The sequence below is a fragment of the Grus americana genome, chromosome 1 (genome assembly GCF_028858705.1).
Source record: "Grus americana isolate bGruAme1 chromosome 1, bGruAme1.mat, whole genome shotgun sequence".
Taxonomy (NCBI): domain Eukaryota; kingdom Metazoa; phylum Chordata; class Aves; order Gruiformes; family Gruidae; genus Grus; species Grus americana.
The window spans coordinates 40,318,473-40,341,917 of NC_072852.1; the positions used below are offsets into that span (position 1 = coordinate 40,318,473).

At 38.0% G+C, this 23,445-nt stretch overlaps 1 protein-coding gene across 3 annotated transcripts in view; it reads left to right on the top strand.

Annotated features, from left to right (window-relative positions):
• Nucleotides 1-239: 239 nt before the first annotated feature.
• RAB3IP (RAB3A interacting protein) overlaps nucleotides 240-23,445 on the top strand; it is a 31,351-nt gene continuing 8,145 nt past the window's right edge. For 2 of the 3 annotated variants that reach the window (XM_054847190.1, XM_054847199.1), the window contains exons 1-7: nucleotides 240-328; nucleotides 8,554-8,829; nucleotides 9,039-9,300; nucleotides 15,278-15,373; nucleotides 18,137-18,214; nucleotides 18,586-18,789; nucleotides 22,249-22,377. In XM_054847190.1, coding sequence (XP_054703165.1) covers nucleotides 8,579-8,829; nucleotides 9,039-9,300; nucleotides 15,278-15,373; nucleotides 18,137-18,214; nucleotides 18,586-18,789; nucleotides 22,249-22,377 — 1,020 coding nt within the window. In that variant the 5' untranslated portion in view covers nucleotides 240-328; nucleotides 8,554-8,578. The remainder of the gene's footprint in view (nucleotides 329-8,553; nucleotides 8,830-9,038; nucleotides 9,301-15,277; nucleotides 15,374-18,136; nucleotides 18,215-18,585; nucleotides 18,790-22,248; nucleotides 22,378-23,445) is intronic. The other variant, XM_054847207.1, reaches the window with a different exon arrangement.

Sequence of the window (23,445 nt, forward strand, 5' to 3'; positions counted from 1 at the left end):
ACACCACCACTGACAGGAAGCTGCTCTGGCCGGCCCTGCACCTCAGCCTCCTCCGGAGGCGCCCAGCCTGTCCCCCGGCCTGAGGGAGCTGCCGTGCGCGGGGGGCTCGCCCGCCTCCGCTTCGCTCCCCTACTCCGGGGCCGGCGCCCGAGGGCGGTTACCCTCTCCCCCGCTAGGGGGCGGCGGGGGTCGCGCACACTTGCCCCCCTCCACCCCCCTGCGGGCGGTGCGTCCGCGGGGCGCATGCGCGGCGGCTGCCCAGCGCCCCGCCCCCCCCAGGTTGGCTGAGGGGACGCGGTGCGGCGGACGATCTCGCTGTGCTCGGCAGGTACGTGGCGGCGGGGAGCTGCGTGGCCCTCGGCCCCGCTGGCGTGAGGGGGGTGGTCGGCCCGGGCTGCGGTTCCCCGATAGCGCCGCCGCACCTGCTCGGCGCCGCGCTCCCGGGAGCCCGTGCCCGGGCGGGCGGAGCCGGCGCCGCCTGGGCGGGCTGCCCCTTGTCGGGGTGCGGTGGCCGGGGGCGGCTGGCTTCGTCGCGCCGGACCCGCCGCCTGCCCGCTGTGGCCACCTAGGCTGCGGGGACTGGGGTGGGGGGGGTCCCCCCTGGAAGAACGCGGGGGCAGGTGGCGGCCCGGGCCGTGCTGCTCTGGCCGTCTGCGGCGGGAAGGCGCTGCTGACCCGGGCGCCGCCGGCTCCGTCGGGGTTTGCGTGGGTGCCCCCAAATCCGGCCGCGGCCGAAAGCAAAACTGGGCAAAAGTAGTTCTCGGGGATCACCCCAGAAAGTGTCGGGCGCACCTGCCCCGGGAGAGCCGGCAGCGGCGATGGACAAAGAGCCGTCGCGTGCCCGGAGTTGGCGGCTCGGGGCAACCGTCCTCCCCTCAGGGCTGCCTGCGCGGGGGCGGCGGGGCGGAAGGGCGTCCGGGCAGGAATGACTAAAAGAGGGAGAGGGGAGTTGTGAGAAAGGGCTAAGCTGGTGCTGAAGTCGTCTTCTCCGCTCACAAACCTCTCGGCCGGCGGGGCGGGAGGCGCGGCGGTAGAGGAGAGCGACGAGAGAGGTGGGAGGGGGGGTAGGGCCGCTCGGTGAGTTCCCCAACTTCGCCCCCCTCCGCCTGGGCCTGGGGCGGCGGTGCCGAGGGGCGCCAGAACCAGCGCGGTTGGAGACCGAAGGGGAGTTCTGCTTTGTGGGACTGTGGAGCTGCGCTCGCCTGTCGCGTTTCTGGTTGCTTTAAGGTCTTTGAGCGACATAGAGGTTAATACCTGGCCGCCGATAAGTAGTCTGTAGTAGTAGGGATTTCAGTTAACCTTAATTTCGTAATGCGGTTACGTTAGAGAGTAAGTCGCAGAAAGGAAATTCTGGTTACAAGTTGATTACAAGTGATGAGCTGTGCAGAAATTTGCACTGCCTAAGTGCTGATGCTCCACTTGTTTCCTGAGAGTCCCAGGGATCTGGAAGCAGGAGAGCACGGAGTGGCCAAATCTTTAATGATACCCTCAATGCTCGTCTTGCTAAGGAAAAGCAACAGTGTTTTCATCGGTTTGAGAGTGTTGTCTGTTTTGTTTGCAGATAGCATACTAATCTTTATATTGCTTGATTCGTTCACAGTGTTCGTTTGTATGCATGTTCTTAGGAAGTCTCAAAACCAGTGATCTAGATAGCTAAAATAATTAATCTTCCACAGACTTGCCGTAACTGTGAAATTATCAGCTTCTCTTTTAAAACAGATGTAAGGTTATTCAGTCTAGAAGCATGTATTGGCAGCTACCATCTGTTCAAATATTTGTATTCCTCAGTAAAATATAGGGCAAAACCTGAGGTCTCATTGCTTTAATATTTTTATTGTTGTTTTTATTATAGATTTGTTTAATGAGTTCTGGGGAGGGTTAAAGTCAGGCCTCTTGTATTTGTGTCTTGGCAGTCGTTCTTCTGCTGTGCTTGGTTAATGTTACCTAGTGAGCAAAGAAGGATAAATAATTTACCATTCTCATTATGCTTTTAATAAATAACAAATGGGAGTGCAGCTCACAGCTGTGACTGAAATATCCATCTTGTTACACTACCTTTAAAAGGGGAATTTTTTTCTGTAGGAAAACAGTCACAATAAGCTGTTTGATTATAGACTGCAGCTATCTTCATAGCTTTTATTGACTTGATTTAAAATTCATGGTAAATGCCAAATGAGCTGGTCTCTTACTGTTCTACTTATGTTTATGGATTTTCCCAGAAAAGAAATGTGTACTTTGGATTTTTGTTTTTAAGACCCCTTTTAATATGGCATTTAACATCTTGTCTTACTGTAACTTGACTAAAACTCGTATTAGACACTTTAATTATGCTTAATAATATGCTAATGTTTTTTCAGAAATTAAGAAAAATGTTTCTTTAAATGCATTTGCAGATACATTTAGAAAGCGTTACATATAATGAAAATTGTGATCATTTTTACTTAAGTTTACTAGTTGAATATTTTCAGTGTTAACTGAAAATGAGAGGGGTCTTTAGGTCCAAGTCTTGACAAGAATCACGCTGTAGTCTCAGTGATCAGGCTTAAACCAGAGATGAGATTGTGAAGTTGTTGACAAGATAAGGTGGAACAATGCTCTGTCTTAAAAAGAACAGCAGCTGCAAAGAGAATCACATTTGCAGTTAAATTAACTTGGTTTAGAGAGTCTTTCTGAACCGAACAGCATTCTTTGAATATTTGTTTACAATAAAAGTTTGCAGTATTCTACCTTGCAAAGCACTGATTTTTCTCTCTAGTAAGAGGTGTACTATCTACCAGACTCTAAACCATGTTTATTTATAGGTTTCATAAGCACTTCATAAATATAGGTCGTTGAATCTGTGTGCTGCTTGTTTCTGTAAGAGACACACTTACTGGCTGCACCTGTATTTTTCTAGTTGAAGATGCCCTATAATGAAGTTTTCAGAGATTTTTTTTGTAATAATCAGTTCAGCAAAAGAAAAATTCTTTTAACTTTATAAAGTCTTGCCATCAAATAGACTACATATTTCTTTTAAAACAGTGTGAAATAGTGTTTTGAATGCCTGATGTGAGAGTAAAGAGTAGAAAAAGACTGATGTCACAGCATTATATGATGAAACTAGTGGGAATGCAATAGGAAAATATTCTCATGTTGAACCAAATATGGTTTTGCTAGTTCTTAAATTCTGTAGACTAGCCTAACTTCGAATACCTTCTATTTACCATCTGTTGGTAAATATGTAGTGCAAGGTCACTTGCAAATAAAAGTAGAATATCTGAAGATGGGAGCAGTTCAGTGCTTTCTTTTTCTTTCATATCTTACTGCCTCCAAAAAAAACTTGTTGCGTATTTGGGTTCCTGGAGTAGAAATTTCTATCATAATTGCAAAATTGTAAAGGTGGTAATTGTTTTTTGCAAACCTTAAGGGAATTCCTGAGCCAAATCTTGAATTGTATTTATGCAATGAACTGGCATAGATAACAATGTTTAAACTTGCTTGAATTCTGTGGCTAAGCTTAAATATAAAACAGGTTAGGGGAAAAAAAATAAATTACCAAACTTTTGTCCTGTGCCAACATCTGATGAATATCTCATACTGGATAGACTGACTTGGTAATTGAATTGGTTTTGAACTTTAAATTACTTTCCATATATGCATTACAACAATTTTACTTTTTAAACTGCCTGCATCTGATAGGCATAGGTGTGGAGTAGCAGTACTTAATTGAACTGCTTCTTTAAAAGGTCTGTATTACTTCACTACTTTTAATTCCCTACTGAGTTCCTTAGAGCTTAAACCATATTACATTCCAGACTGTATAATGCCAAATATTTCCAAACATTTTTTTTTAAACCCGCTGAGAAAAATGCAGGCCCAGTGGTGGGCTAATGCCAGTCCTTTTGAGGAACGGCTACAGAAAATTCACTTTCCTATCCCCTCCCAAATTAACTGAAGCAGTTGTTGGAGTCTAATAAATGAAGTCCGTGAGACTTTATTATATTTTGAAAGGCCTACTGCGTGAAGATTAAAACATTATAGCTAATAGGCACCTTTTTTTGGTAAATGCTAACTAGAATTTACTTTTCTTCAAAATGTTTAGAAACAGTAATTTCTTTTTTCCTTATATTATTTTTTTTTTTCACTCGAGCAGGTAATGGTTCTGTTGTGGTGGTGCTCTTTAATAGTAAAGCTAAAAATGAGATTTTTGATGTGTGAAGAGTTTGGTGCTGGCATTGCTTTTAAATGGCCTGCAACAGTTAGGAGATTGTTCAAAGTTGTCATCTTCAACCAGTCTTATATTTAAAAGCAATCTGTGAAAGACAAACTCCAGAGTTTGTAGTAGGCGGTTTTCAGCAAGACTTTCCCCACCCCCCCACCCCCAAAAGAAAACAAACCACAGTAAATACTGCTTTTCAGGGAGCCTTTTAGTATTTAGTTATTGACTGCTTTGATTCAGACAAGTAGCTGAACCCCTCTTAGAGTAATAACAGGAAAATTAGATTAAACATTTTGATTTGACTGCTGTTGAAAATGTTCACAGTTCTTGATTCCTGTTAGAAGCTATAGAAACGTGTTAAACTGATTTCTTTGTAGTATGTTTTCATTTAATATTAGATAAAATAACAGATTTGAGCATAGTTTCATCATGAAGTTATGTGGGTAGTCAGCAGTGCAAATGTGGCAGTGGAGAGGTAATAAAAAGCTGCAACATTTTGACAGCTTCCACCAAATTTGCATTATTTCCAGATGAAAGTGTAAGGAAATGAATTTATTTTGGTTTTTTAATCCAGATTTGTTACAGTACTTGAATTTTGTATATCATCCAAATTGCATACTGTCAACTCAGACAAAAATAATCATGTATTTGGTAGGCACTAATGCTATTCCAGGCTTTCACCATATATTAAATTGGTAGAAAAAGTATTGAGAAAATTCATGATTTTGTTTAATAAGTGTGCTGCCCTGAAATGTCAGAATATCGGCTTTTGTTCACAGTAGCAGAATTACTACTAAAGAGTGCTGTGTCAACACTGTGGGTTTTTTACAAACTGTCAGCTTGGCTCCTAGTAAAGTTCTCCGCTTACCATGCGCTTCATGTTGCTTCCCAGCAAGGCTGTTCATTGCTGCCTTAGCCAATAATATGAACCCCCTCAGCCTTAACCAAGCCTGTAATCTTTAATGACACTGACATTTAATGTGAGGGTTTTTTTCCTCCTTTTGTTTACCATTATTTTGAAGAGTTCTTTCCCAAAAGAGAGCTTTTATTTTTAGGACTACCTAGCTTTTTGCATGTGTGTTTGGTTTCACTAATGCGTAATGTGTGTTCAACTGGCATCTCAAAACAGATATTTAATATGAGCTTCTTTGTCTTGTATGGGTGGTGTACCCAGCTTCTGCCTGCTCACTGCGAAGTGAGAAGTAACACTAGGAAAGAAAAATGTTGTGAATGGGAAGTGTTTTACACAGATGGTATGCTTACAAGTGCCCGTTTGACAGGCTATGGGAAAAGTTTAGCTGAGGGACTTTATTTTCAGCTCTTCCAGGAATAACGTTTATAACTTTTTAACTTTCTGTATCAGAAAAAGCTCGGGTTTTGATAATTGAGAAGACATGCATGGATTTATTTACTCATAAATCTCTCTTGTCTGTTTAGGCTGAGATTGATATTTAATGTATAAGCAGAATGATAGTCTTGTAAATAAAATTACTTTTTTTTTTTTTTTTACTATTAAAAACTGCAGGACGTAGGTAGGTTAAGTGGAAGAGCTGTAGGAAAGGACTTAAGTGGAACATTTCTCATAGAAGTAGGAGCATGTAGGTAGGATAGATTATTTTTTTTAACAAGCATACTACTTTGCATATCGTAGATTGATGTGATGGTCCGGAGGCGGAGCTAGACATGCATTTCAACATCGGGAAGATAATAAGCAGGCTTTTAATCATTTTCTCTGTGTGAGCCAGGGTGACTTTCTGCACTTCATAACGTAGCTGAACTTTTGTAAATTATCATAAAGATATGGAATAGCACATCTTCGAGCCTGTTGCTTAAGTACATCAAGTATTTGGTCCAAACTGATAGTCCTAAGATTTGTACAGAAATAGTAAAATACATTAAAAACTGAGAAATAAGGTTTTCTTGAGCCTTTTATTTCTTGGAAATACCTAAATAGTATTTTTTAAAAATCATTTTGGAGAAAAAAACCTCTCATAGAAAATTTCAGCCCAATGAAGTATACAACTGAAAACAATCAGTGGTACTGGTGATGCAAAATACTGTGGTACCGCTATTGAACATCAGGTCAGACTGAGTTTTCAGTAGAATTATGAACGCGTCTTTCAGGTTTTAAATCAAACTAATCAACAGTAGGGAAGACTGTGACGGAAGAGTTGTTCCTGATCTGCTCTCAGCTACGTTCTCAGTCTTTGCTTCTGTTAGGAAAGTGCACCAAAAACCACCCAGGTGCTGTAGGAATAGAAAAGGCAAGGCATTCAGGCAGCCTTTCTCCATCCCTGTTCAGAAGCCTACATCTTCTGTTAATTGTGAAGATTGGAATCCAAAGAATCAGGAATATGGAGAGACATCTTGGCAGTGTTGCCAATATAGTAGTATTGGGTGTTTCTTACTTGGTGGTTGAAAAAGAGGAGAGTGGTGGGAACAATGAAAGCAAATGTGTTTTTGCAGATGTGAGCCTGACTTTGAGACTGGCAGGATGAATATTTTTCAGCTGGGCTGATGGACTTTAAAGGACTGTTTATGCAATTTTATTTTTTCAAGATGGCATTGCATTAAATGTAAAACAATGACATGTAATAGTTGCACTGTAAAGCTGAAAACATTTTTGAAATTTAACCTTGAAGAAATGTCCTCTGGCTCTGGCAGTCCCTCCATTTTAACTTGTTGACTCAGCAGGCTTTATCATCATGTAGGGCATGTAATTAGAATGCTTATAATAGTTTAAGAAGAACTATAGGGAAAACAAACAAGAATATTTTTCAAACTTACCTAAACTCAAAACTAAGCTGTTCATCTCTGTGTTACGGTAGAAAAGCTCCAAAGCGCAAAACTGTGACAGTGTTTCTCTGTGTAAATCATGTTTGTGCAACTGTTATTGATAGTTCAAAATAAAACAAATTTCTGCATCAAACAAAAAAAAAAACCCACCCCAAACCAAAAACCATCCCTTTTTATTCCTGTAAGGTCCTTTTTGTCCCTTAAGTCTGGGAAGTTTCTTAGAGGTGGTTGGTTTTTTTTTTGTGGGAGCAATTAAGAGGCAGAGAAAAAAATAACATATTCTTACTATTTGAACAAATGCATTTCTTCCAAATGTACCTGGTAAAGCAACTTGTTCAACACAGATGTATACACACTCAGTACAATACTTGAAATGGAAACCAGTTTTGAAGTGTTCTTTGAGTTTAAGATGACCAAAAAGTATTGATATAACTAAAACATTACTGCATATGCTAATTTGGGGTTCCATTCTTGGTATTGTCTGTGTTTTATGAAGCAGCTAATGAACTGGATGCACATGTAAGTAGATGGCATCATCTCTTTGTGGCTATGACAGTCATCTTTCCAGACCTTTTTTCTGTCCTGTCTTACAAATGGAAAGACCCAAGCAGATTTCTCTGTAAAATGCAATATATTATTTCATGTAGATGCTACAGTTCTTCTTTTGCACGTTAAGTACCTTTGTGAAGTCTTAATTTTCTCTCGTCTTTATTTATATAACATGAAAAATGGTTTTTGCAGTGAATAATTACTGCTAAGTAATTCGTTCACAAATTTTTCCATAGTACTTCCAACTTACAGTTTTGAATCATGCAAAGATTTTTGTGATCTCTGATAAACTGCTGGAAAATAGGAGCTTTCTATTGAGGCTTGTAAAAATTAATCTGTTTTACTTGTTTTCTGTTGATCTTATGAAAAACATATGGAATTAAAATGTAGTATATTTTTGGTATGATACTTATTCACAGTTGTTATCATCACTTAATCATGTGATGTATTAAATACACATCATCATACTTCATGAGGAGTCTTATTGGCTAGTTCTATCATTTCAGTGAACTGTGACAAGATCAGATGTGTAGTGTAACCAGAACTGCTATGGACTGTAATTTATTTAAAGATTCACTGATTTCTGTCTCTAGGTTATTTGATTCATTGAGATTAAAAGTGGAAGCTTTAGGTTTTAATTTTTTTTTCTTACTGGTTCCCAGGTCTCCCTGTCTTTCATAAATATAATATATGCATGTTTTGATAAAAAACAGCTCTAGGCTATATTAAAGATGACTTTGTTTTATGATATAGACCATGTTCTTGATTTCATCATCCCATTTAGATGTGGGGTCTGCTATTAGATCTTCTGGACTCAACAGTCCAATGTGTGGAAAAGAAAAATTTTTTGGTGGTTTGAAGTTGATACTTTTGCAAAATTAGTCCATGGTTTCCATTATATCAGGAAGTAATCTGAGCATATGTCTGGGTGTTTTTTTAAATTCAAATAGTTGTCAGATATCAGAATGCAAACAGGAAGTATATAATTATAATGTGATTATTTAATTCAGGGTTTCATATGATGAGGCTTTTATTATGGCCAGTGATCCCTTGGAAGGCTTTCATGAAGTGAACCTCGCTTCGCCTACTACACCAGATCTTCTTGGAGTAAATGAGCCAGGGACTCAGGAACAAACTACCTCACCCAGTGTTATCTACCGACCACATCCTTCTGTTGTCTCCTCCACACCAATCCAACCCAATGCATTAAATGTTTCTGACCTTCCCACACAACCTGTTTATTCATCTCCCAGACAACTGAATTGTGGAGAAGCATCAGGTGTCAGGTAAGTTCTGTGTGTCTTTTTATTTTAATTGCTGATGTTTGTTGCATATAAACCGCTTGCTTTACTAAAGATATAATTTTAATATTACTTACAGTGTTGTAATGTTAAGTTGTGTCCATAATGATACATTCAACACCATTACTGCCACTTCTAAAATATTTCTTCTTAATGTATTATATAAATAAAAATATATGTCACTCTCTTTACAGCATCAATGTTACCGACGCAGTACTGTGTTCTACCTCTGGACCCCAGGGTGGGTCATTCAATCACAGTAATTCCAGAAAGGAGAGCAATAACGCAGAGAGAGAGTTTTTGCAGGGTGCTACAGTAGCAGATGTTGCTGAAGGAAATGAAGATATTTTTGGGTTAAGTACAGACGGTTTATCTCACTTACGGAGCCCATCTGTACTGGAAGTAAGAGAAAAGGGCTATGAAAGATTGAAAGAAGAACTTGCAAAAGCTCAGAGGGTAAGGCTTGTTGTCTTGTCTCCTCCCACTTTTTCTGTCTTCAGAGTGGTTCTTATATTGCACAGTGATAGATGGGCCAGAAGGTGCAGTCTGAGTCTACTGATTTCTTCTAGAATTGTTAGGATGTAATTATTTTATGTAAAGTTATTCTGAATATGTGCAGTGGTAATGTCTTAGAATTATTCCTTGATAGTGTTGTGGTTTTTTTTCTAGTGCTGCTGCTACTTAACCACAGAAAGCTGCAATATTTGGTTAAACACACTTTTTCTTTGAAATGTAGACTGTTCCTTCATTCTGACATTTGAGAATAGGAGTAATTTTCTGACATTCCATTGTTACAGTACAAGTATTTATAGATGCTGATTATATACCTCTTGAGTCTTCTTTCTCATAGAGTATAAAAGTGTACCATGTGTCATGGAATATAGAAATGCTTTAGAACAGGGGTACTTGTGATGTTTCATAGAGGAACGTCTCCATAGGAAAGAAGCAATAAAGATGTCACTGGTGTTCTTTAGAGCACTGTTACACCACACTTCAAATTGAATATGAATACCTTTGAAGACGCTCTGGCTCAATTCATTAATATTTGTAAAGCGCTTTGTCTTGTTTGGGTGGATGGTGCTATATAAATGCAAAGCCATTATTTATCATTTTAACATCCCTCTGTGCTTAAACTTCTGAGTAGATTTTGTGCTATTTGTATCTGTGCCCTTTCCTCTCCTCTACATGATTCCATTCTTGTTTAGATGTAAGCTCATCTTATGTTGTGTTTGAACTCATTTTCCTCTGTTTGTTACCTCACCTTGTTGAATGTAGTCATCATTGCTGTCAGTTGCATTTGCCCTTGTTAATGTGAATCTTAAATATGGATTCTGATATCATTTCTTCTGTTGATTGTTTTATTGTTGAGTAGTTGCTTCCTTGGCTAATATGTTCATTTGACCACTGAAAGGAAACATTAACCTGACCTAAGTTTGAGGAACTTGCATGTGAATATATAATCCTAGCAGTTCAGCTTGGAACCTTAGAAAGTAAGAACAAATTAAAGTTTAAACTTGAGAAAAGTTCTTCCAGCTCCTGACAGCACCAAAGTACAGCTAATGTACTTGAAAATCACAACTTAGATCTGCTGTTGTTGCCTTGGAATTATCTGAAAATCTTATTCCAGTGTATACCAGTTTGTCTCTTAAAGATTGAAATGTTTCCTACTTCACTCCAAAATTTAAGGTTATTTTTAAGGAAATGGCATTAAGGCTGCTTGGGCATACTAACTGCATGTTATGTGTGGTCTTAACAAAAGCAATTCAGCACTAATTTGAGACTGTTGATGTCAAAGTTCTTGCTAATTCTCAGCCCATGAGGTTGATTCTTACCAGCGTTATACTGGATGGGTGACTTATTTTGTCTGCTTGTCTTCCTAAACTTGCACTGTTTCAGAGTTGCTCAGTAACGTAGGAGCCATAGCAGGAGTTTTTACAGCCTGTACAACAATGAACACTATTCCTTCCGTATTATCTACTTTCTTCCACTTCCTATGTGAGGACTAGTTTTTTCTATCCTTAGTTTATCTCTGATTGCTTTCTTCCAAAAGTCATGTCTGTTCACGTAGGGCTGTGCCCACTCTGCGATACTCAGTAGGTCATGCAGTCTTTAAACTTTCATTTTCAAGTATATTCACTTTTGTCAATGAGTACTCTCTTAAAAAATCTGTAGGGAAATCATTAATAGGTAGTGCCTGTGTATAGCTGGTTGTTTTTTGCATAATGGTTTTAAATTCTCTGTAAGTCTCTGTGCTGTTTATTAGGAACAGTGAGAAAAATGAGAATTACAATTTGCACTTGAATTTTGTGAGTTTGAGCCTGGAAACCTTACAGACTACAGACTTTCCAGGAGTGAACAAAGTAAACACAAATTTGCTCTCTTACATTTTTCATTTGTTCCAAATTTCTTACCCAAACTCTATGCTATTGTGATATGCATTAAAGATTGATTTGAATTTATTGCAGTTGTGATCAGAAAGGGAACTAGAAAGAAAATAAGAATTTTGAAGCTTAGGGCTCCACCATCTAATTTTTTTTTCATGTGTCTGCTTGGAGTGCAATTTTTTTCGTAATATACTCTTAGTTTTTATATTAGAAAATATATGTATGGTATGTAATTGTTAGACATTTAAGTATGGTTCTTGAAGAAATTATTCAGGAATAAAGATTTTTTTTTTTTCTCCTTTGTGTATGCCTTGTATTTCTTAAGACTACAGGCTTCTCAAAATGAACAGCATTGCTGGCAAAATTGTTAAAAAAAAGTTTTTAAAAAAATTTGTTTCTTGATGAGAGGAAATATTCCTTCTGCTTCAATCTAGATCAGTTGCAGCACCAAATCACATAATGAGATTGGGAGAAGGGTTGGGTCAGAGATAACAGCAGGGCAGCATTCTATACTAATAGAGCATATACGATTGGACGTACTTTTGCCTTAAAATGCCCCTTTAATTAAAATGACGTAGACTTTTCACTCTTTGAGACCATTCCGGTAATTTTTCCTTACTTTTTCACTGAAGACTTAATTTCTGGCTATATTCTGTGAACTGGAGCTGAAGAGCCCTTGCTTTAGATGATCTGAACCTTTCTCCTTGTTTTGCTACCCTTTTAAAGCAGCATAAGGAAAATTGAGAAGGTGTTAAAAGGCTTAGTGATTCAATGCCTGGGACCTTATCTCCTCATGTCTCACCGTATTTGCATTTTTTCTGCCATGTATGGATTGAGCTGTGTCACTGTGGTTACTGAAGGTGGATCAACATGTAGATAACATCTGAGAGAACAGTGATGGTATTTTGATATATGGTATTTCTTGATGTGCAAGCTTAGTGGAGTCCTTGCAAAGGAATACCTTTTGTTTGCTTTTCATCTTAATTAACCAGCATGTTGCATGTATTTTGGATAGCTCGCTTGTAGTTTCTGAGTTGTGGCAGTTCATAGTCATGTTTCCTTGAATTTTTGTGTGATTTGGCCCTGAAGTTATTTCCTGATCAGTCAGACTGTCAATATAATGATGTCATCCATGACTGCAGAGGGAAACTTAGATTTCTGTGTTGGTATGCTTTCTCTTGGAGTGTTGAAATTTCCAGCTCTCACTGATGGTTAGCCCCCTTCTCTTATGAGCAAAGAGCAATCTACCAGAGATGTTGGTTGCAAATGCTGTGTTTGGTTTGAGAATGAATTCCATGCTTCCCACAGTCTTTAAGATCTGTAGGGTTGTTGGTAACAGGTGAAACCAGGTTTGACTTTTTGTAGTAGAAATCTGAATTACTGATATTTTCCTAGTAGAGTGAAATTGAGAGGTTTTTTTCCACACAGATACAGTGATTCTTGTGAAAGAGGTGATAGTATAGAATGTGGTATTGTAAATTTCAACATAGCTTAAGAACCTGATCCTCATATCTAGATTTTTCTTTCAAAGGCTTCAATTTATGTATGCATTCTTCATCTCAGAAACAAACTGAGTGTTACAATTTGATCTCTTGTCTTCAGATCTTGTGTGTTGATACAGGATTTGAAGTAGATTTTTTTTTTCTCATTGTTCTGCCTGTATCATCAAAGAATCCAGTATAACAGAGGCTGTTGCCATTATATGTTCTTCTGTGCAGGCTAACACTGACAGTTAAATCTCTCTATTTTTTCACAGTAAAACATGGCATTTTAAAACTCTGCATGAATTAATGAATAGATTCATAATGACTATCCAGGCATTCCAGCAGTACTATACAGTACATTCAGCATTCTTAAATTTCTGTTGTCATTTGCTTATAAGTTAGTGAACAATTAAAATGAGGATGCTCCAGAATAATATACCATCCCAGAATTCCACTGAGGAGTATACTTTCAAGGTTTTCTAAAACAAATTGTAGCTGAATTGTAAGGTCACTGGCTTGTGATTGTTAAAGATGGGTTGATTCTCTCAAGATGTTTTATAGCAGTTCCTTGCAGTGATAAAAGTTTTCAGTTTCCACACCTCTGACTGATGCTGTTGTAGTGTATTGTAGGCATAGAAATTTTCTCAGGCAAGAAGACGACTGTATGCATGCAAATCAGTGATGTAAACCAAAAGAAATGTATTGATGTATTCTCTGCGTTTATAGAAACGCATGAAACTTGAGCTTTAAGCATTTTGCATCAGAATCTTTGATTTCCTTACTGAGAAACCATACTTTATATGGGAAATACTTCAACACAATGAAATTTTGTTTCCTCTTTCTTTTTTTAACCCCCTCTTTTTTCCCAGTATTTTTTTTTCTTTGGCTTTTTGTATTCCTTTTTCCTTCTCTTCCATCTGTAGCTATTTTCCTGTGCTGCTTTTTTTTTTTTAGAGGGAGGTCACTGTTTGCAGAATAGTAGCTATCAAGTAAGAGTTGACTACTATTTGAGAAATACCATGTTTGGAAAAAACGTATCATTTAAGTGGTACCTTTCAAAAGAGTTAAAAGGTTGCATATGGAAAGCGAAAAAAAATCAAAATAGGAAACAAACTAGGCGAAAAATCAATCAAAATGTCCAAAGTTAAAACCAAATAAAAGAAAGGAGAAATAATGCCTTTGATACTGAATGAGTTTAGAACAGTCCTTAAACACTTGTTGAATTTAGGAGCTGAAGTCAGAGGACCCTTCATCTTAGAGGAAAATCTATTACCAGTTTCACTGCAGAAATTGAGAGCTAATATCAGCATGCTACAAGGCAAGATGTAGTTTCCCACATTGTTGTGTACAACATTAAGCATGAAGAGTTTGGGAGAAACACTAACCACCTCCCAGAGACACAAGGGAAGCTGCCATTTAGACCTTTTTATGACTGTAGTGACTGGCCTCCCAGAGTTTTCTGAAGGCAGCTGTTTTCTTTACTGGTTTCTGGAGGTCGTCAAAGCAAATCATTGCTAGATTGTATTTGGAGTCTTTAACGTGTCGGTGACAGGCTTGGGTCCTGCATTTCAGGAGTGATGGTAGTGTAGTAGCTAGCTTGGCGGGGGAAAAGAGGAGGAGGAAAAACTAGATGGGGATGTGAGGCAAGTTATGCCCCAAAAAAATGTTTGAAAGGTCAAAGTGGACTGTCTGCTGCTTTTCTTTCCCTTACTTTTTCTCGCCATCCTTCTCTTTCTTGCAAGAGATTCCAGGGTTTAATGGTGGGGAAAGGCAGAGAGTATCCCTTCTTTCAAATTCCTTGTCAAACTTTTTCTACTTCTCTGAAAATTACCCTACTTTTCCCTCAGACTTAGGAAAATACAGATGAGAGAGGGCATATGTAACCCTTCTACTGCCAAATCTGTGTTAAAATCTTACTGTAAAGGTGTTACGGTCAGGCCGCCTTCACTGAAATTTCAGTGGTGTAGACAAATAACGTTTTGAATTTCATTAAGTTGCTTTGATTTATATATCTGCATAAACAAGAGCCAGGATATAATTACAGTATGATTTTGGAATTGTATTAGTTGTAAGGAGATACGCAGGAGAAATTATAGTAAAATATGTTTTAAGATTCTTTTAGAATTTGGGATTGAGACAAAGCTTTTTTTTTTTTTAACATTACTTTCTTTAAATGTCTATTAAGGAATGGGTAAACAGAACTGGTATTCTGTCTGTCCCAGTAATTAATTTGGTCTATATTGTAAGTGACTTAAGTCTTCTGTACTTTCAGGAAAAAAGTTTTTTTTACTTCAGAGTATTTTGGATACGCTGATATCTGGAATAGAGGTACTTTAGATTGGCCTGGTACATTGCTGTATAGCAGGAAGAATAGCTATTTATATGTACAGCAGTAATTTAATTGCTTCTAGTGTTAAGATTAATATTTTGAAAGGTTTTGTTTAGCAAAGGTTTTATGTTCCTCTGATTATTTTTGTTCTTTTTCTCCCCCCTCTCTGTGGTATTAGCTTTAAAAGGCCAAATTACTACTCTAAGTCAGAATAAATAACTTTCAATTTTCCATAGGAGCTGAAGTTAAAAGATGAAGAATGTGAAAGGCTTTCTAAAGTGCGAGATCAACTTGGACAGGAATTGGAAGAACTTACAGCTAGTCTGTTTGAGGTTTGTTGGAGTCTTCGATGTGATATACTTAAAGGAAGCTGAGCCAGATGTTTTATGTAGAATCAGTATATTGTATGCTGAATTTTTCTGCAATAAGCTTATAAAGGGATTTGTGTCCTGAAGACCCGGATGTGTTGAAGTAGAGGCTTAAGAGCAAGCAGTAGCCTTTTCACTTACATGAAAGAGACCTTGTTGAGCTTGTCAATCTGCCTAGGTACAAAATGAGGAAAATAAGGAAAATATATCAGAAAGCTTAAAACTGTTTAGGGTTATTTTTTGGCGTAACTATTTTGAGACAGCTTCTCTGTCTGACAACAAGGCTATCTAGATAAAGAGCCAAATTTGGGGTTGCCATGGTGACTAAGTAAAATAATGTAGTTCCAGATCAATGGAGGTAGCAAGTATGTAACTTCACCATGCTTTTGGCTTTTGCATTTTGGGTCTGGCAGCATGCTACTCCCACAAACTTGAAAAGAAACATTAATACTGAGTGATGCACCAGGATGAAACATGGCTACCAAGTGAGAAGTCTGAACTTTGAGTGGGACCTTTTCATTTGAGAAAACGGCAGTAGTGCCAGCAAAGATTCTTATATTACACAGAAAAAAAATCTTAAATCCATACTCAAAGCAGGATCAGGTCTCATTTTATCATAGAAATGTATGTAGGAATGCCTAGAGGCTAAATTGTGATACCTGCAACAGTCAGAATAAATTTCATAATCCGGATATGATTTATATCTTTAAGATAAAGGAGGTTAGATTTAGCTTAGATATTAGGAAGAAGTTCTTCACTGTGAGGGTGGTGAGACACTGGAACAGGTTGCCCAGAGAAGCTGTGGATGCCCCCTCCCTGGAAGTGTTCAAGGCCAGGTTGGATGGGGCTTTGGGCAACCTGGTCTAGTGGAGGGTGTCCCTGCCCATGGCAGGGGGGTTGGAACTAGATGATCTTTGAGGTCCCTTCCAACCCAAACCATTCTACGATTCTATGTTTACCAAATCTTAAGTACTGGCTTTCAGCATATACATAAAGATACAACATTAGGTATGTTTTAGAAACAGTATTTAAGCCTGTGATGTTGTGTTAGTATAAAAGTACTATTAACACCTTGAAAATACTGACATTCAAAAATCAAACTACAAACTGCTCTGTGGGTTGGCAGCGTGTTTTATTTCATCATCCCAGTAGGGCAGAGTTACTTAAAATATTAAGCAGTTCCTGCGTGTGAATAAATGGGAGACTGGAAAGGTACTTTTTAGCATAAATACTTGTGTATGTTGGGGGGGAGGAAAATGTGGGGCAGGTATTTTAACTGTAGAGGAATAAAAATAAAATTATCAGTGAAATTTTATATTAATGACACTTTAACTTAGAACAGTGTATCAATATATTAAAGCTATGTTTCAAATACAGCATATTAGTAAAAATTGTTTTAATTAGGCATGTCACTTGAATTTTCTTTCATGATTTGATTTCACTAAGAAGCCCTAACAAAACAGTGTTGAAGTTTCTTGATTTTTGCACTGGGATCTACAGCCCTCGAATTCATGTTCTATTCTGAATCCCACTAATTTCAGTGACCATATAATGGATATGCTGGAGCTTATATTAATGCATCCCAGTGGAGGACTGAGACTTGTTTTGCACAGCTGGGTGTATATATTACATTGTTACACTGTAATAGCACTGTTACATTCTTTGCTTTCAAAAGTGCATCACTAAGCAGAAACTGCATGGTCAATGTTAAATGTATTTGTACACATTGTATAAATGTGTATGTTCCCATTCCTGCATGTGTCTGTTGTTACTTAAGAGAGTTTTACAAACAGCTGTGTTGTATGCCAGTGGGAGCCAAATCTTTTGGTATGATGATGTATGAACTTTTTTGTTATATTTATATAGCGTCCAGATACATGCTAGGCGCTTTACAGATATGAAAAGGATCCTATCGCAAGTAATTTAGTCGCTGGCCCTGATCTTTCAATCGTTGTTGCCTTCAGTAAGTACAAAGAACTGTAATTTGATCACAGGCGCAAATTGCTGGATCAGAGCCTAAACAAATACATTACGCAGATGAAAGGCTTAGAGGTACGAGGTAAAAAGATGTTTAAAAAATTCCCAGTCCTTTTATGCTTTCTACTTTATTTGCTTAGCCTTGTTTCTTTACTTGGATTGTTTTTTTAGTGCTTTTTCTGTTCTATTTAGGAAATGCTTATTAATCCATAAACTCTTTTTTAAACTGGTGCTTTGTCTGTTTTATCGATGGTAAGAATTCAGACTTCGTAGTTGTTTGACCGGTTCCTTCATGCAGAAATTTACAGTTGACTAAAACTGGTTATTCTGGCTAGAAGAAGGGAGAAGTTCTTTTGAATGTGCTACTGTACTCATGTTGCTTTTGTTGCTACTGGTTGAGTCTTTCTCTTGGGGGTCAAGGAACTTGACTTGTCAGCCACCGAAGCGTGACTGGAGCCTGGTGTTCATGACAGGTATTGTTCCTGCTGTGGGGGGGGAGTGGATGGAGTTGCTGAATTTCTGAAAATGGGCTCAGGACCCAGGAGAAAAAACTTGGTGGGGCAGTGATGAATTGAAATTATATATTTGTAGATATTTTTTGCTATGTAACTGTTTAATTTCAGACTGTTGCACAACTTGCTGTTCACAAGTAGTCTCCATGAAGCAAAAGTATGTCCTTAGGTTTTTTTGTTTTACTGGATCTTGTAAATTTGTGTAAAGCATTTACACTAGCTAAACATTTCTTTATAGGAAGCACACAAAATGGTTAAAGAAGCTAATGTCAAACAAGCTGCAGCGGAAAAACAGCTAAAGGAAGCACAGGGAAAGGTGAGATTTTTCCGACTTGCTTTGTCTTTTCACATGGTTAGAAATCTAAACTGTGACTCATAGAGATGTAAATAGAGCATTACCTGTATACATTATTAAAATCTATACAAAGTTTTCTGTCGTCTTGATATATTCTTAGCTAACAGCTCTGGACACAGAGCTGGTGTTTCAGCATATCAGATCGTTAGTAAGGTGCATAGGAAACCACTTTTACTACAGTATGCAATTGCGTAGGCATCTGTGCGTTAGTACTGTTGGAAGATGGAGGTCTTGATTTGAACCAAGACAACTGGAAATTTTGTTAAATGATTTAACACATTAATAGCCTAATATGATATTTTTGTTAATGACATTATTCCCCCCCGCCCCAGATTGATGTCCTCCAGGCTGAAGTAGCAGCACTGAAAACGCTAGTACTGTCTACTTCACCGACATCTCCAACTAAAGAGTTTCAGTCTACTGGAAAAACTCCTTTTAAGAAAGGCCATGCAAGAAACAAGAGTACAAGCAGTGCTATGGGTGGCAGTCATCAGGACCTTACCATGATGCAGCCAATTGTAAAAGACTGTAAAGAGGTAACAGTACAAGGATTGTCCTCTTTTTGCTGATAAGCTGGCTTTATTGTTTTGTTTTGTTCACAGTAAATCTAGTGTATATTAAATCTTCATGTAATACTGACTATTTTAGAGATATTTTTCATTAATGAAAGAAAATTTTTCTTGCATACAAATAGGTAGTGATTTTTCCAAGTCTTGTTTACCTTTAAATCATTAAGTGAAGATATTTGAAATATTGGAATTAATAATTTAAATATGGGTATTAAAAAAAAAAGAGGTGCAGTATAATTATATGAGAAGTCCTGATGGCTTTTACAAAGTCCATCACTGAAAAGTTCATAAACTTTCATAAATGTTTTATAAACTGTCATAGAAAAGAGGAAGAGTCATTTATAGATCAATAATGGGTGAAAGAGGCCAGGGAAAAGACAGAATCAATGATTTATTAGAGAACAGGAGGAGAGTTACCACTGGAGTACCAGAGGGACTTGTGATTTTTTTTTTTTTATCTACTCATGTAATTGAAAATGGGAAAATAACGAGGCGACAAGTTCGTGCTTGAGTCCTTAGAATGGTAGTAGCAAAAGGTGACCAAACAGTTGAGAAGGATCTTATGATACTGAGTGGTTAGTAGAACAACAGATAAAATTAAAAATCAATAAATGAGAAATGAGGCATTTAGGGAAAAAATGCAACTCTAGTAGACGTGCAGTTGTGAAGTTAGAAGTAGCTACATTGTGCTGGATAAAAAAAAGTAGTGTACTTGTGGATAATTTTCTGAAAACACCATCTCAGTGCTCAGTGATGGTCAAAGACCCAGAGAGCCTTAGGGTTTGTTAGGAAAGGCATAAATAGCAAAAGAAAAAGCATTATACTGCTGTATAAACATGTAGTAAATGTGTGTGTCTATGCATGCCGCTATGATATCTTCATCTCAGAAAGGACATAATGAAAATATGAGGAAGTGTGAGACATAGATGGTCAAACCTATGGAAGTATTTTTGTGTAGAGAGAGAGACACTTGAGGTAGAACAAAAATTTATACAATCACAAGTGACATGGGGAAAGTGAATGGTGAACAAATATTAATGATTTCTTGCAATGAGCAAACTCTGGAAGCTGAAAGGAAAATAATTTTCAGTCAGTACATAATGAAACTTTACAACTCATTGTCAGGAGCTAACAAGATTAAAAATATAAATATGTTCAAAATATAGTCATGCAAAGTGACAAAAGAAAAGCCTGTCAAGATACATAGAAGATAGATATGAGATTTGGCTTAGGAAGCTTCTTTACAGATTGTTGGAAGTTGAGAGGCTGTGAAATGAAGGCATGTCACTGTCTTTCCCCTTGTACTGCTCTGCAGCCAGCTCCGTGACTGCTGGCCATTGTCAGATGGGTAACAGGCCAACTGGATCTTTAATGTGCGGCCATTTTTATACTTTCTTTTGCCAGTCATCATTAAGTGCATTTATACTATACACCCTTTTACTATAAATCTAGAAAATAAAGACATTTTCCAGTTTCTGTTTCATACTTGGGCTTAAAAAAAAAAAAAAAAGAAAAAAAGCTTTACATCCTGCCTGCCCACCTTCAGTGGTATCTGGGATGTTTTCATTATTAAAGTTGAATCCTTGTTGCCCTTCAGAAAAGGGGAGAGCTGAGATGGAATCCACTTACTTTGTAAGCATCACACTGAGGTCACAACTCAATGACATTTTTAAGCGTCAGGCAAGAGAGGGAGACGCAAGAAATTTGTTTTGCCTCAATTACTTGTGGAGAGAAAGTGGTCAATGTGAAGGACATGCTGCAGAAGGCCCAGTTTGCCTGACATTTTTCTTTAGTTCAGTCTCCTTTCTGTTGGCTGCATGAGGAGACACTTCGAGGCTAATTGAGGCTGCTCAAAACAGGTGACACTTTTTTTCCAGTGACAGCTCAGGGAATCAATATGAAACACATGGATTTTCCACCCACTGGGACTTGAGCCTTTCTGTCTCTCTTCTGAGCAGGAGTATTTAATGAAGTGCAACATGGGGTGAAGGAAGCAAGACTGCCTCTGGCATGGTGGCTAGGACATTGTTTTAAGCAGGGGAGACATGCCTTCCCTACTGCTTTTGTTATCCAGTGCTTTGTGGTTTTGTTTAGTGCTTTTGTTTATTGTTGGTCCAAGGTAAATGTTTTTACATTTCTGGGGGCTGGGTCTGAAACCCTCTTTCTGCTCCCTTCTTGCTAAATGTTCTTGCCACAGAGTGAGGTTGCCCTTTGCTGCCTAGATTGTAGGCAGGCAGGTAGCATCCACTCAGCGTAAATGCAGTGTTGTTCAAAGAGCTGAAATGTTTCTCTGATGTTATGTTTTACTGTAGAATGAAAACATTAAAAATTTAACTAGAATTATTATTACAATTGGCTATATATTTAATTGCAGGTAATCAAAACTTTGATCTAGTGAAAGTGCAAGTAAAGGCAGGGAGGAGATACACATGTAGCACACAGCGTAGATGGCAAAGGAAGAACATCAAGCTGTATTCACTGAGCAGTTTTTTTCAAGGCAGCTTCTTTATAAATTGGTTTGGGTGAAATTGAGTTAAATCTAGAAAATAATCGAGTTAATAAGAAATGCATCTTGATTTTTAGATTCTCATAGAACAAATCAAAAATGGCTTTTTTTTCTGCTGCTATTTCTTGATTGTATTCATTTTAAAGCCAGACCTGAGATGGGTTTTAAGGTATGGGAAATGTTCCTCTAGGGAGCACATTACACCTATTGAATTTCATTTGTACAATGAGCTTTGTGGCTTAGCAACCAGAACATTTATGGACTAGCTTAATTAAGATGGTTGTTCCTGATTGTACCTGAGTGTAAGGCAGGTAGCTCTAATGGAAAACAAATCTGCCAGTCTAATTTTTGTAGGTTCTTTTCCAAGAAAAAAAAAAAACCAAACCAAAAATGACAGAAGAACTGCCCAAAATATATATATGTAAAAGAATGGCAAAGTGCTGGGAGCTCAGAGAAGGGGTAATGCATGGGGAAAGAACAAAAGACTGAAAGAGGTTGGTTCAAAGCAGTGTACTTATCTTTTTAAGAGGATTAAAAATCAACTATTTTAATGTTTTGTAATGAAGATGCATCAAGAAGAAAATTACTTTTTTGTTTCTTTCTTTTAAACAATCAGCTAAGTTTTTCAAAGCTTAGGGAAGGAAGGAGAGGTAATTAGCTTGTTGCTGGTGTTGTGGTGACCAGTGAATGCATTACCTCTCTGTCTTGAAAATGACACATTTTGATTTGCTTATATTTACAGTCTTCAGAAAGTGGCTTTAAGGAGGTGTTCATAGCTGGCGCACAACAGCATTCTTTCACAGTACAATGGAAAGCTTTTAGTTTTAATGCTCATTATTTACCTGTGGATATTTGCAAATGATAGACACTAGTGTAGTAATTGTAGTACTAAAATATGTGAATCTCTGTGTCTGTTCTAGGCTGACCTATCTTTGTACAATGAATTCAGGTCTTGGAAGGATGAGCCTACTATGGACAGAACATGTCCTTTCTTGGATAAAATTTATCGAGAAGATATTTTTCCATGTTTAACCTTCTCAAAAAGTGAGGTAATGGAAATAGTCTCAATGTGGTCACTGATGCTTTTTCCTTAAATATGTTACATGAAGCCAATAGAATGTACTAAAAATGTTTTTGTATGAAGATTAACCATTTTTGTTCAATTAGAGTGTGACAGTTTACAGTGAAGTGCTGAAGTATAGCCTGGAGTGTTGAAATTATAATTTTTTTCTTCACTATTTCATTTATGTTATTCCAGATATGGCCTTTTTAGGTCTGCTCCTTCAGATGTTACTCTTACCTGGTAGAATCTGATGTTTGTAGGAATGGATGATGGTTTTCTTCCTGATATTTCAAAGATACTCTTTTGTAGAAATAGTGTCCTGTCACTGTCTCTTGTTTATTATATAGGGGGCAGTAGAGACCACTATATTTAACTTTGTAGACCAATTTTCTCTCATATCAATCAGAGCAGGCTGCAAGCACAGCCTGGGCATTTTCTTGAACAGAGGTTTGAGTTACAAGAATTAGACTTTAGGATTTGATATGATTCAACAGGGACAGTTTGGGAATGTGGTTTTAGATGAAACAAATTATGAGACTTTTTTTTTCCTTGTGTTACTCCAATAAACTGTTCCATACAGGGGAAAGACTAGAATTTTGCCCATCCTGGGGATAATGTGGAGCTGATTCCAGCTCCAACTGCTTTACTTAGTTTTTGTTCTTAAGCAGCATTTACAGGCTGTAGTTGTGATATCAGCCTCTAGGAGAAAGAGACCATATTCTTAGATCTTATTAAAATAACAAATTTTAAAGCCTTCAGGCTTCATGTATTTTTTCCTAATAAAATTAAACACCTCACATTGAAAACGCTGTATTTTCTTAATAACATTTACCTGTTGTTTTCATGTGGTGTTACATTCTTTTCCCATGCTTTTCATCTACTGTTACTTGCTAGCTGTAAGCATGCACAATCTTTTAGTTATTTGTATGCCGATTCATTATGGTTGGTGTACAGCATCATATGAACCTCTCCCACTAAAAAGTTTACTTGGTTACTATGGGAATTAAATTGCTTCTGCAGTGTAAGCAGGCCGCGCTGTTGTCTTTCCCAGCGA